We start from the raw sequence: 14,652 nt of genomic DNA, 5'->3' as shown, positions 1-14,652 counted from the left end.
CTGTAAATGAACTGTGTAAAAATCTATTGAAATACATTGTCACTGTAGATAATAATCTGAACGTTATTTTACAATTCTACTTTATTAGAAAGTGGTTGATGCTAAAAATGTAAAGCCAATTAAATTTTAGACTAGGGCTGTCACAGGTTAAAAGTGCACAACTGTAACTGTGTAACTGCATATATGACATACGACATTCACACTTTTGACTAGTGTTTTTCTAAGCACTAAATGTAATCTGTTAAGAGAATGGTGTGATAAGGATATGAGTGCACAGAGCATAAAAACACAGTGAAGTGATCTTTGACCTGTCAGCTACTTGCTGATATTGGCCTTGCCGCGTAATCCATCAAAAGACGGGTCAGACACAGCATTATTATTGAAGTTTTCCTAATGTTGAACTCAAGTAAAGCTTGGACTTCCAGTGCCACAGCACATCTACAGAAAAATGAAAAATTAGAGCCCATGAAAGATGAAATATGAGGAATACTATCATGAATGAGGCACCTCCCTCTCTCTGCCCCCCCGCTGTTTCTCCTCTCTGCCACTAAATATTTTGTCTCTGCCACCTTAGCGTCTCTGTCGAAAGCAGATGCCCCTCTGCTGCCCGGTTTTTGCCAAGTGCTGCTGGAAGTAGGTCATATTTGATTAGGTTACATTCATTTTTTTCACCATTTTTCTTGAATAAAGATTAAGAGTTATGGGTATTGTTGCAGCAGGCAGTTAGCTGGGTCAGTTGCCTTCATATGTCAGGTTGTGACGCACAGCCCAAGTTGTTTTGCCCATTTCTATTTTCTTTTTTAAATCTCTTTTTTTCTCCCCTCCTCCCTTGTTCAGCCAGGGAGGCTAAATTCAAATGCTAAAAATAGTCGCTTGGTGGTCTTTAGTGATCCTATGTCACTACAAGGACATTCAAAAGTAAACAATGCCAGCAGGTCACCCAAAAATTACAATATATGTTGGATCAGTTGGCCAGCTTCAGCCTCCACTCTTCAAAATCAATACTTTTCAACTTTAATTTCCTTGCAATATTGCAATAATGTAGCAATAATGAAGTAATGTGTGACTTCTGACTTACCTCTTGAAGCATTAATAGGATGTCATCCTTCTTTTTCTGAAGCTGCAGCAGAAAAAGACAGAGCGAGTGTGGAAATGAACCATGTTTTTGTTTTTATGCACATCACCTTATGTTAACTAATTACAGTTTTGATCAGGTAAAAGTGTTGGAAAGTGGGGCCATTGGGGTTCATCCTTTGGGGACTATGAAAACGTGACAAACTGTCCAACCAATAGGTACTGGTACTGACTTAGAGACAGTTTAAAGATGTACTGTGAATAAGGTGAGCGCTCACCCTCTTCTTGTAGTAAATCCTCCACTTATGGTACTCCTTGATCACTACCTCAATCCTTCTCTTCCAGTAGCTGCCCTCTAATATGATCGCCTGTTGACAGGATGCCAGTGAAACACTAAGTATGTTTTTTTTTCCAAGGATGAGCTTAAATATGCAACACCTACATCATTCATTCACTCACTTCGGGCTTTCGATGCGCATCTGCCTCCAAGCCATCCAGCGGGGTCACAAAGCCACATACTGGGTTTTTCCTCTTCTCCACATCTGAGCCAAGCAGAAAGAGGGAAAAAAGGACAAGAAAAATCAGCTGCGGCGTAGACATTCATTCTGGTGAAATGTGGATTCTCTCAACCCATGTTAGGTCACCCGGTTCTTCTAGTCTCACAATTTAAAAAAAAAAAAAAAAAAAAAGCACCAGCACTCACACTGAATGAACCATGCTCTCCAGATTGCATTGTTCAGACGGATCTTATCCCTCCACAGCAACCGCAGACCCTTAAAAGATTTCCATTTAGGAGAGACTATCTTACCACTGTGGAGAAAAGAAAGGTGGAATATGTATTTGTTTCGGGGAAAATGTGAAAGCCCTTTCATTTATAGTCTTTGAGGCAAAAAGGCATAAACGTGCATAAATGACGTTTATGCCTCTTTTAGAAAAAAACAATAGGAACACTGCCTCAAACCTGCCCTGATTTTGACTAATAGTAGCCAATCAACTTATTCCCCGGTATACAACCCGGCTTTATGTGCTTTCCCCCCCCCCTCCCTCACTGTTTCTCTGCCTGCTGAGAATAGAGCTCCTAATGTGAGGTGCTCAAGGAGTTGCTAGGAAGCCTGGGGAAATCATTCTCAACATGCTTTTAATGGACTGACATGGCTGCGTATTATTCAGCCCGAACAGCAGAGACAGCCTATTGCGAAAAAACAAAGAGCAATCAGCAGAGGAACCACTTTACATCAGTCTGGTTAATGATAAATAGCGGAAAGCAGAGCAGCAATCTGTGCGGAATAAGAGGCCATGTCATAGTCTTGGAAAATATATATAAATATATAATAAAAGTACTTGTTTTAAATCTATTTTTTTTGTGTTTGATAATAGTTGCACAATGAATCCTGAAACAGTGCCACAATTTGTGAAACTAGATCTATAAACAAATGCAATTTTCCACCCAGTGACAGCAGATTTTAAAAAAAAAGAAAGAAAAAAAAAGTCTTCTTTGGGCCAAGGGTTGATGAAAGCTCTTATAAACACGGTTTCAAAGAAAGTGGTCCTCATTTTTTAAGTAAATGAAAAATCAATGTGTAGTCTGATGTTACTGAAACGTAAGCATGTTTAGAGAGTATAGGGAGGTTTCTTTGGTATTTGGTTTGTTTTAAGTGCGGCGGCTTCCTCTGCTATAGTTGCAAATAGCTCCTGCTATATGCAGGAGCTATTTGTGACATCTTGTAACAAATGGCTGCTCTCAAACAGAAAAACAAATTTCTAGGGCATCGTGTCAGGAGTTTCTTTCCTTTGCATCAGTCACACTGTCCTTTGTCCAGTCCTGCCAACTAGAATCAAAGTCCACTTTTTTTTGGTGAAAATTTCCAAACTGGTTATGCAACAGACTGACAACACATATACACAAACAACCACAGCATTAACTATCAGCTTTGAAGGGAATTCTATTAAGACAAATATAAATATATATATTAAAAAATATATTTTAAAATATGGTTTAGTTTAGTTCGTTTAGTGAGCTTCGGTTAATTTACAATACTCTTATTTTAAAACAGAGACTGATCCTGTGCATATCGCTGCTTTAAATGTCAGCTCAGAATGAGACACTTTCACATTCTTTGGAGATATTTTCTTCCACATGGTTTAGCTGAACTGAACAAGCAGAAAGCTGAAAATAAAAATGCTGATTAAAACCCCGACTTCATTCTTTCCCCCTACTGCACGCAGCAGGGACCCACCTGTAGGCCAGTGACATGCACTCGAACAGGCGGGTCAGAGTGGGGTCGATGCTTAGGCTCCCGGAGCTGAGTGGACCGTAGCGGTACGTTTGACACCCCGTTCTGTTCACCGTGTCAAAGTCGTACCTCAGAGACCCTCCACTCTTCCTCCTCCGCGCCGCAGAGTCGCTGTGGGGCGAGGATACCATGAAGTGTCCGCTGTGGATCACCTGAGTGCGGGGGAAAGCTTCGGGCGACGGCCCGGTGCCGGCCACCCGAGCGGGTTCCCCCTCCGGGTCAGAGTCCGATTCTAAGAAGTCCTGAAGCTGGCTCTCTCCGGCCGAGCAAACACTCCCTTTGCCCGCCATTGCGCACTTTCATTCAGCGGTGAGGATCGGACAGAAAGTGAACTTTCTCCTCAGCTGTCTTCCCCCGCTTCCTGTCCTGTTTTCTTCAGATATTTGAATATTTCCTCAAGGAAGAGCCGTTTGCTATCAAGCAATGATTATCCTCATCTGTCAGTGGAGGGCTCAGCCAACCAGCTGCAGGACCTACACCTCTGGAGCACGGTGTGTGTGTGGACTGTTGTGTAACAGCATACTATCATTATGTCAACTTCTCGAACTGGTAAAGTCCCGAAGAAAATAGACAGAAAGTGGTAATTATTAATAAACCAAAAAAAAAAAAAAGTATTAGAAAGTAGGAGTAAACCGGCTTCAAGTGGATGTGTCACAGATTCATATTATCATCACTATATACACAAACAACCACAACCTTAACTATCAGCTTTGAAGGGAACTGTATATATATTTTAATTTGCTTCTAAACTTTAACATTTTAGATGTGTTTCAGCAAGCAACAATTCTGTGCATGTAAAAGGATTTCTGCACATTTAAAACATATCACATATATCTGTGTTTAGGAATGATTATTAACAAGTTCTGATCCTTCATAATTGATATTATGGAGCTTTTTTAACCCATAAAGCAAAAAATACCGGCCTCTATTGGCGGTATTCTTTGTTGCATGTTTTCTAATTATTTCTGTGTGTGTGTGTGTGTGTGTGTGTGTGTGTGTGTGTGTGTGTGTGTGTGCGTTAAGCCTGAAAATATTTTCTTGAAATATTTCCGGATAAAATAATTTAAAAAGCCTCCACAGCAAGCAGACACGAAGGAGTGGGGCTTCCCTTCACCTCACCTCCAATTGGTTGTAGTAGATGGCTGTCCCTCCCCGAACCTGGGTCTGCTAGAAGCTTCTTCCTGTTGAAAAGGGTTTTTCCCTCCCACATTTGCCAAGTGCTTGCTCAACAGGATTGTCTGATTGTTGGGGATTGTTCACCGTTCACAGTTCACTGTACTCAAATGGCCTCCAGTCACCAGATCTAAATTTAAAAAAGCACTTTTGGGATGTGGTAGAACAGCAAATTCACATCATGGATTTGGAGCCGACAAATCTTCTATAACTCTATGACACTCTGTAATACTTTGTTGAATCTGTGCCACAAGCACAGATCTGAAGGCAAAAAGGGGTCCAACATGGTACAACCAAGATGTAACTAATGAAGTGTCCAATGAGTGTATATTAGTTCATTCTTAGTCATGACAAAGGAAAAATAACTACAAAGTGCAGCTCTTCAAGTTGAATATACCTTTCATAGTCTCTTAGCCTGTTAGCCCAGTCAGCCTTCTGGTCACTTCTCTAAGCTTTAATGAGTCTCTGGCTGTTCATGGAGGACCCTAAAAATGCCCATATTGTGAGGGGTACACCCGCTTCGGATGTTATCAGTCCATACAGTGGACGTTATTAGCAGAAATCAGTCCCATAGATATGGGCCAGGATTGACCTTCTCTACCTCCTAAACTGTTCAGAAGGTTGTTATCATCCATCCAGATGGATGATAATAAACTGTTCAGAAGGTTGTTATCATCCATCCAGATGGATGATCACTAACAGGAGCATGGGAAGTACTCCAGAATCCACTCTCGCTGGAATCTGGTGAATACCGCAGAGTTTACAGGTAAGACCATTTAAACGGACAGCATTCGTAGAATGACTATTAAAAGTAAGCGATGTTAGTAATACAACGAGTGCCGGAGTCAACCAGAAAACGTCTCCCAGAGTGTGTCCTCTATGAAGAGCAGCCTTTCCTTATTGTCAGCGGTCGCAGCCGCTATAAAATGCTGGCGGGCTCGTTTCCCTTAAAACTGCAAAGGCGGCACGGTGCTGTCACGCGCGATTCCAGCCACCATCAATGAGTTGGAGGAGCCCGGGAGAATAGGCGGGGGCACGGGAGATGCCATCAGTGAGTCGGGAACTATCGCCTGGATCCTGAAGCTCCTGGTAGCCAGGAGAATGCGATACGCTTCTTCTGTGAGTGAGCGGTAGTCCTTCGCGGCCAGCAGTGGGGAGTTGGCGAGGCCAGCTCGCACTGGAGCTGGCAACTGTTGAAAGAAAACATCAGTGAAGAGGAATCCCCCGTCATCCGTTCCTAGCAAGAACAGCATGCTCTCCATGAGCTCGAGAGCATCACTCAGGGCTGAGAGAGAGAGGATTCTAGGCCCGCTCTGCATCGGAGAGGAAGTAGCCTTGAGAGAGGTGTATTTCACTAGCTCTGCTATCACTTCCGACATAAACGAAGACAGAAAACTAAACAGCAGTGACTTTTGTAGGGTTACTGAAGTTGGGCTAGCTTGTATATAATGATGTCCTACATGGTTGGCTAGCTACACAGCTATGCCAGCATAACATAAACAGTGAATTTGGAGGATGAATGCTAACTTTTTTCCACTTGATGAGGGTTCCTGATGGTTAGAGACAAACCCCTAGCATGGCAGGATGCTGTAAACGGACCAAACTTCAGTCAGGAGAACAACTGAGATAATCCATCTGTAACACTTCCAGCTCTTCAAAAATCACAGACGCTCAGAAAGGTTGGCTTTTCACAGTTTATTCCTGCAGAAGACATAAAACACACTCAACAGGTGTCTTCTGATGGTACCAGCAATTGTAGCTCCTACAATGTAAAACAACATCACAAAAAGCACAGAAAAACAGTAAATCCAAACACATTTCCTGAAATGCGCAGCAACCACTAGGGAGCTGACAAAAGCTTACTGCCAAAGAGCATAAATACGGCAGAAACACTGTTTAACAGCAACCAGCCTTTGTTTCGGTTACACAGAAACTTTCTAACATCAGTATGAACCTATATACATCGACATGTACAACTTATGTAACAACATTCACACCAGAAACCATAAAAATGCCAGAGCCTTTCATTACAGAACTTACCCTCACAGTGAAAACGCGCGCTGTGAGGAGCAGAAGCCTTAGCAGCTTCTAAATGCTAGGGTGAGATCCGGTTTCTGGGTTTTCAAAATAAAATACAATAAAAAAATGATAAAATTCACACTTAAAATAATAATTAAGAACAGGTAAGTGCATGTTTTTCAGAGGTATTTTTAACTCCGTTACACATCCACAATAGAAGGTTAGTCATTCATATACTGCTGCATGGGCTGGGCTGTAGTTACATCGTAAGGTTTTAAAAACTGAGCTTTAAATTGAACAGTGGTAATAAAAACCAAGAGAGGCTGACAGTGATCATTAACTGAACAAGCCTTTAAGTTATGGAACGCCAGGACTGCCATAATGAATTAATTAAATACACCATTAAATACTTAATTAAATGTGGCAATAATTATTTTTCAAGATGGCGCCGCGGATGACAGCCTCGGTACTGCGCTCTCTCGCACTTTTCTTCCCCGGACCAGACGGCGTCTCACCCTCCTGCCTCAAAACCTGTGCTGAACAGCTGGCTCCCATCTTTACTCGCATCTTCAACAGATCCCTGGAGCTGTGTGAAGTTCCCTCCTGCTTCAAACGCTCCACCATCATCCCTGTTCCCAAGAAACCCACCATCACAGGACTGAATGACTACAGACCTGTCGCCTTGACGTCTGTGGTCATGAAATCCTTCGAACGACTGGTGTTAGCCCATCTGAAAGACATTACAGGCCACCAGCTGGACCCTCTGCAGTTTGCCTACCGGGCAAACAGGTCGGTGGATGATGCAGTGAACATGGGGCTGCATTACATTCTGCAACACCTTGACCACCCGGGAACTTACAGTATGCCAGGGTCCTGTTTGTGGACTTTAGTTCGGCTTTTAACACCATTGTGCCTGAACTTCTTTCCTCCAAACTCTCCCAGCTCAGCGTGTCACCAGCTACCTGTCAGTGGATCACCAGCTTCCTGACAGACAGAAAGCAACAAGTGAGGCTGGGGGAGATCACCTCTGAAACCCGGTCCCTCAGTATTGGTGCCCCTCAAGGATGTGTCCTCTCACCACTACTGTTCTCCCTCTACACTAACGACTGCACCTCCAAGAACTCGGCTGTCAAACTCCTAAAGTTTGCAGATGACACCACTGTCATTGGCCTCATTCAAGATGGTGATGAGTCTGCATACCGGCAGGAAGTTGAGCGGCTGGTACTCTGGTGCAGTCAGCACAATCTGGAGCTGAACACTCTTAAGACTGTAGAGATGACAGTGGACTTCAGGAGACATCCCTCAACTCTGCTCCTCCTCACCATATCAGACAGCCCTGTGTCAACTGTGAAGATCTTCGAGTTCCTGGGTACAACCATCTCCCAGGACCTGAAGTGGGAGACCAACATCAACTCCATCCTCAAAAAGACCCAGCAGAGGATGTACTTCCTGAGACAACTGGGGAAGTACAGTCTTCCACAGGAGCTGCTGATCCAGTTCTACACTGCGGTCATTGAGTCTGTCCTGTGCTCCTCCATCACAGTCTGGTATGGAGCAGCCACTAAACAGGACAGGAGCAGACTGGAGCGGACTGTACAGGCAGCAGAAAGGATCATCGGCCTGCCCTCCATCCAGGATCTGTACCTCTCAAGAACCAGGAAACGGGCAGGGAAAATCATCACAGACCCCTCACACCCTGGACACAGACTTTTTGATCTGCTGCCCTCTGGCAGACGGTACAGAAGCCCGCAGACCAGGACCACCCGACACAGGAACAGTTTCTTTCCCCTTGCCATCTCCCTTCTTAACAGTTGACCTGTCACACTGCTCCCACTGCCAGACTGCAGCTGCACCTTATGTACATTTTGTAGTATTCATTTCACCTCATTCATTTCTGTATTTTATGTATATAAGTTTAGATTCGTTATTTATAGTTGGTTTACACAGCTTTGTGTACGTATGTGTAATGTGTATATAGACACGTATGTGTGTGTGTGTGATTTACATTACTGTGCTTGAGAGCCACCATCTACCGGAACCAAATTCCCTGTATGTGTCTGCACATATACTTGGCCAATAAACACGATTCTGATTCTGATTCAGATTAATTAAAATTGGAATTAATTAATTAAATAAATAGTTATGACACATGTAATTAATTAATTATTGACACATTTAATTAATTATTTATGTATTTCACATTTTAACTCATTCACTGCCATTGACGTCTATAGCCGTCAATTGCAGTGAATGAGTCAATGGGTTTAACTCATTCAGTGCCAATGGCTGGCAGTGAATGAGTTAATTAATTATTGCCACATTTAATTAATTATTTAATGGTGTATTTAATTAATTCATTATGGCAGTCCTGGCGTTCCATATTATGTGACCTTAAAGGCTTGTTCAGATTAAACAAGCCCTGAGAAACATCTACCACGAGTCAAGCTGCTGCGTCCGTACAAATAATGGGATTTCGGACTCGCTCAACATCAACAGGAAGGTCCTTCAGCGCACCACCTCATGACCACTAGCCGATGTGGTATCCGGTTGTTCAGTCTGACGTCACTAGCCGCGTCTGGACCTAAACTCCGCTGCAGGTCCATATATCAAACGATCACTATGGCATTACTGAGAGTTGAAAAACTGTCTAAAGTCTTTCATCTTTAATAAAATGATCAGCGTTCTGCTCTACCAGGTGTGACAATTGAGTTTAACATCCAGGCATCCATGAAAAAGGAATTTATGACATTTAACGGAGTTAGAAGTTAGCAGGGAGTTAGCTCGCTAGCTTCTATCTAAATACAATATAGCATGTCCTGACTGCTGGGTTTTGGAAACAAATTAAAACGTACAGCTCTGTTATCACTTCCAGCATAAATGAAGACAGAAAACTAAACAGCAGTGACGTTTGTAGGGTTACTGAAGTTGGGCTAGCTGGTATATAATGATGTGCTACGTGACCGCTAGCGACACAGCTATGTTAGCATAATATAAACAAGCTAACTTTTTTTCTACTCGATAAAAGTTAACGTGAGTGTTCTCGGTGGTCAGGAACAAATGTAATCGCATGGCAGGATGCTGTAAAAGGACCAAACTTCAGCCAGGAGAACAACTGAGATAATCCATCTACAATACGAGGTTAGTCATTCATATACTGCTGCATGGGATGGGCTGTAGTTACATTCTAAGGTTTTAAAAACTGAGCTTAAATAAATGATTAGCGGTAATAAAAGCCGAGGGAGGTCAACAGTGATCACTGACTGTTTTAGGAGCTTTTTGAGATTAAATAGAAGAAAATACATAACATTAAGCATGTTAATAACACAAAAGCCATATTAAACGCAGACTACTTTAGGCCCGGAAGTAGGATTCCTCACGTCATCACTTAACAATCACATTAGAGCTACGATTTTGTTTCGCCGGTCACGTTCTTTGCCAACATCCGGAACAATTACCGAAGATAGCCATGTCGTGGAGACCCGCCCAGGGGTCACTGAGCTGGTTCCTAGGTTATTCAGTTAGTTTATTTGCTTTCTCCTCGTGTATTTACCCCGTGTCCCTCTCCATATATCTGAGAGTTTCCATGTCTCATTTCTCCTGTGTTTTCTCTCTCCCTCCTGTCTGCGTCTCTGTGTACTTCCTGTTTAACTGTGATAGTCTCCCGTCAGTGTACATCACGTTTTTTTGATCCTGCCCTGTCTTGTTATAATTATTAGTATCAGCTGTGTTCCCTGTGTGCTCCCACGTCCCTCGTTATCCTTCTGTGTATTTATGTCCGTGTCTCCCTTAGTTCTGTGTCGCTGCTGTGTGGTGTTGGCTCAGCAGGCATTACACACACACACACACGCAGGTAGGAACAGAGGATCACTGGAGATAACTCCTTTTTTATTATTTTTTCTTCTTCCCAAATACCACAACAACAACATACTCATTCCCGTCCTCTATAGAGTTTCTGGTAAATGCATCTACAGAACAAATGCAACAGTATGTGGACACAAGAGTCTCGTCCTCCCTCTTAGCTGTATGACCTTCCCCATGTCTTCCCAGTGAGTTTAGCTTTCCTAGTTTAGCTTCATACTGTTTGTATTTGTATTTGCCTTTCCCCCCATTCTGTTAATAAAGCTAGATTTTGAGTTAAGTCCCTGTTCTGGTGAGTTTGCGTTTGGGTCTCTCTCCTGCCTGCATTCAGCGTTTCATGACAGGTAATTCAAAACCCAGATATTTCATGAGGTGGCACTCACTGTGAAAAGTTTGAGAACCACTGGTTTAAACGATGTTATAATGGATTGGATTTATATAGCGCTTTTCAAGGCACCCAAAGCGCTTTACAATTCCATTATTCATTCACTCTCACATTCACACACTGGTGGAGGCAGCTACAGTTGTAGCCACAGCTGCCCTGGGGCAGAGTGACAGAAGCGAGGCTGTTATGACAGAAATATTAGCTTCTGTCATGACCAGAGATGGGCAGTAACGCGTTACAGTAATCCGATTATTTTTTTCAAGTCACAAGTAAAGTAAGGGATTACTATTGCAAAAAAAGGTAATTAGATTACTGTTACTGCGCTACTAAAACCGTGATTTTGCGAGAGTGTCTCATGACAATGACGTAAGCGAGTGCGACGTTCGTGGCAACAGCTGTGTGCAGATCAACAATGGATAATATATCGACTGTGGGAGAGAGGATGATCATGCAGCGTTTAAAGCATGGAAGTACTGACCTTACTTTGAGTTTGATTCCGTAAAATGTGACAAAAACATTAGCGTCCGCTGTTCGAAGAAAACGTCTTTTTACAGCGAAAAAAACCCCCCTAACCTTCCGCACAGCACCGAGTAGGCTACGCTGCCTGAATTATTGAATTATTGTTTCTATCTTAATGATTTCAGCTGACTGGTTTCAGCTCAGATGTTCTGCTTTTTCCTTTCAGTAGATCAAAGCAGCTTGCGCTCTTTCTGCTTCCATTTTGATGGCAAGAAGAAGAATGCTTCAACGAAGTGGCATTCGTGGTCTCAGTGAACGGTGTGCCAATCATGGTCACACACTGCATGTGATTTTAAAAGCAACATGTCTGTTCACTGCAACGATCAAAAAGTTTGAAAAATGTATTGTTGTTGTGAGATGTATAATATTAGTGCATGTTACAGTTTGTTATTAAAAATTGAAAACTGAACAAGGAGGTATCTGCTTTTGACTAAGCAAAGATTAATCTGATCCCATTTCCTGTCTCTACTGTTTGAAGATTTAGCTGAAGGTTGCTCAACTGTAATCGTCAGGATATATATTTATTCCAGCTCTCATAAGGCAAAGGAGTAAATCAGACTTATCAAATGTTCTTTAAATAGATACACAATGTGAAGTTCATAATTTTCATACAAATAAAACTAATGACAAACATGAACAGCTGTGCTTTATTTCTGAGACATGAATGTTGTAAGCAACTTTATTTTTTGAATGTGTTCATATTTAGACAGTGTACATTTGTAGGCTGAAAGTGTAATGCGGAAGCTGAGGTGATGGTCAACAGAAGGTAAATATATATAAATAAAAAACAATACCTTGTGCAGCGTGTGGACACTGTGCACACAATCACCTCATTCACTGTAGTAAACATGCACCGCTAGCTAATGTGATCGACTCTGTCTCCAGGGTTACATCGTAAAGCTATGCAAATGTCATCCGGGGAAGGATTTTTTATTATCGAGTGGTTGCATGCTTTTTGTTTTAATGTTGAGTGTATTTTAGTGTTGCATGCTTTTATTGTATTTATTGGGACTTCTCCCGGAGAGTCTCCGTCCCCTTGCTTCCTCAATTAGATGCACCTGGAGGGCACAGGGGACAGGAATCAATCGGGCCTCCCTTGTTGGCAGCGGCCAACGGAGGGTCTGGCAGGTCAGAGAAGGGGACGTGTATGGCTGGACGTAGGGCAGCAGGAGAGACATGGAGCAGCGTAGCGGTGTTGTGCCAAAGTAGTTACCCCTGGCAAAAGTTGTTTCCCCATCTACGGGAGCGAGCAAAGTAGGAGGAGCCACTTGCCCAGCTTCGTTCTGTACACTACTTGTCACTGATCTGCAGTCGACGCAATAAAGCGTAAAACCTGGAAAACAACAGACTCGATGTATTTTAATACTAGTTTCCCCCGGGACAACATCGCCAGCCAGCAAAGATATTGCCGACATACTGGAGTCGATCGACAAGCGATTGTCCAGTTTCGACGCAAGGCTGTCCTTGGTGGAGATTCTTCACCGGGAATTTAAATGCTTGCGAGAATCCCTGGTGTTCAGCCAGCAGCAAGTGGAAACGCTTGCTGCTGAAAATGCCACGCTAAGGGAGTCGGTGAAATGTCTCACAGAAAATGTTACCCAGCTCAATAGAGAAAATAAAAAAATAAATGAAACAGTAATTGATCTACAAGCTCGTAGCATGCGTGATAATCTGGTATTTTCTGGTATTCCAGAAGCCGCTGGAGAGGACGCGGAGACCACGGTAAAAAGCTTCATCAAAACCCACCTGAAGCTGCCGGAGGACACGGTGAAGAACATCGTCTTCGATGGGGTGCATCGCCTCGGCCCCATTCGGGCTACGGCCAGGAGACCACGTCCTATGTGGCAAAATTCGGCCACTTGAAACAAAAGCAACATGTGAAAAGCCGCGGCAGGGAATTAAAAGGAACGGACTTCAGCGTGAACGACCGGTCACGCTGAAGTCCGTGACCGGTCGTTCCAACGATCTCTAAAGAGATCTTGGAACGACGCAGGGTCCTCTTCCCAATCCGACGCGGCTTCATCCAGAAGGACTCCCGCGCTGTCATCGTTGTGGACCGGCCCTACGTGGATGGACAGCTCCACCGCGACCCCAACATCACTCCGTGGCTGTATTAACCTCACACCAGATAAGAATCAGCTACACCCTTTCCCTATCCACTCACACTAACTTGCATTAATATCTGTTTAACTTACCGGTATCAAATCGCATCTTAAAGTGTGATTTCATAGCAGAATTAACACCGTCACTCTCCGTCAGTGATTTAATTGGAATGTTTACGTTTTGGGTTTTTTTCTTCTCGTTTTTTTCCCTCTCTTTTCCCCCTCTTTTCCCCCTCTTGTTTTTATGCTGCTCACCCTTGTCCTTGGTTTCTTTCTTTATTTCTTTCACTGCTTCGATCACCTGCTTCGACACTCATCCACAAATATCATCCTTTATTTCGACACATACGCACAGCACAATCACGCACAGTCATGCGCTCAACGGCAGCACATTTACATCAGTCAGACAGCACACACAGTCGTATAGGATACACACACTTAAGCCAAGCCTACTCATATTAGTAAATATGCACACACATAGTCAGACTCAAGGAGCATCTCGCCACACATTTTTTTCTCTCTCTCCTTCTCTTTATTTATGAACAAGTGATGTATTCTCTCCACCTGTCTAAGCGACCCACACAGCATACATCCCTAGTTATACACAAACATCTATGGGTGTACTGAGGTTCGTTACATGGAATATAAATGGAGCAGGCTCCAGAGAAAAGAGGTTAAAAATATTTAACCAACTCAAAAAACTACAGGCAGACGTTGTCCTTTTACAAGAGACCCACAGACCTCTTAGAGGTTTGAATGAACTTAAAACACCTGAGTTTCCTAATGTGTTCTCAGCTTGTTATAATTCTAGACAAAGGGGAGTAGCAATTTTAATACATAAAAATATTAATTTCACAGTACTCGATACAGTTATAGATCCAGAGGGCAGATTCTTAATCATTAAACTATCTATACTTGATAAAAAGCTATGTATTGCAAGTGTATATGGTCCAAATGTTGATGATCCCTCATTCTTTCACGTTTTTTTCAGTGCACTCTCTGAACACTTAGGTGGCACACTTGTTCTTGGAGGCGACCTCAACCTTGGACTAAATGAAGAAATTGATAGGCTCAATACAGCAGGAACTCCGCGTAATTGGCAGTCCACAAATATAATCAAACAGTATATGAGCGACTTTGGTCTTTGCGATGCATGGTGCTCCCTTCACCACACCAGTAAGGAATATACTTTTTTCTCACATGTCCATCACTCTTACTCTCGTCTGGA

The 14,652-nt window shown here is 42.9% G+C and overlaps 1 protein-coding gene across 6 annotated transcripts in view; it reads right to left on the bottom strand.

Annotated features, from left to right (window-relative positions):
* Positions 1 to 3,892, bottom strand: part of mlxipl (MLX interacting protein like) — a 31,382-nt gene extending 27,490 nt beyond the window's left edge. For 3 of the 6 annotated variants that reach the window (XM_085469619.1, XM_085469620.1, XM_085469621.1), the window contains exons 1-5: positions 3,312 to 3,884; positions 1,778 to 1,884; positions 1,534 to 1,616; positions 1,353 to 1,442; positions 1,079 to 1,120 (exon numbers count right to left, since the gene is read on the bottom strand). In XM_085469619.1, the coding sequence (XP_085325745.1) occupies positions 1,079 to 1,120; positions 1,353 to 1,442; positions 1,534 to 1,616; positions 1,778 to 1,884; positions 3,312 to 3,658 (669 nt within the window). In that variant the 5' untranslated portion in view covers positions 3,659 to 3,884. Of the gene's footprint in view, positions 1 to 1,078; positions 1,121 to 1,352; positions 1,443 to 1,533; positions 1,617 to 1,777; positions 1,885 to 3,311 lie in introns of all 6 variants that reach the window. The other 3 variants (XM_085469623.1, XM_085469622.1, XM_085469624.1) reach the window with 3 other exon arrangements.
* Positions 3,893 to 14,652: the final 10,760 nt, after the last annotated feature.

Source organism: Copadichromis virginalis, linkage group LG10, assembly GCF_057382275.1.
Source record: "Copadichromis virginalis isolate Kocher_CV1m ecotype Utaka linkage group LG10, C_Virginalis_male_GT1.1, whole genome shotgun sequence".
NCBI lineage: Eukaryota > Metazoa > Chordata > Actinopteri > Cichliformes > Cichlidae > Copadichromis > Copadichromis virginalis.
The sequence above is the reverse complement of the archived record's forward strand: the minus strand, read 5'-3'. Positions and strand labels throughout refer to the sequence as shown.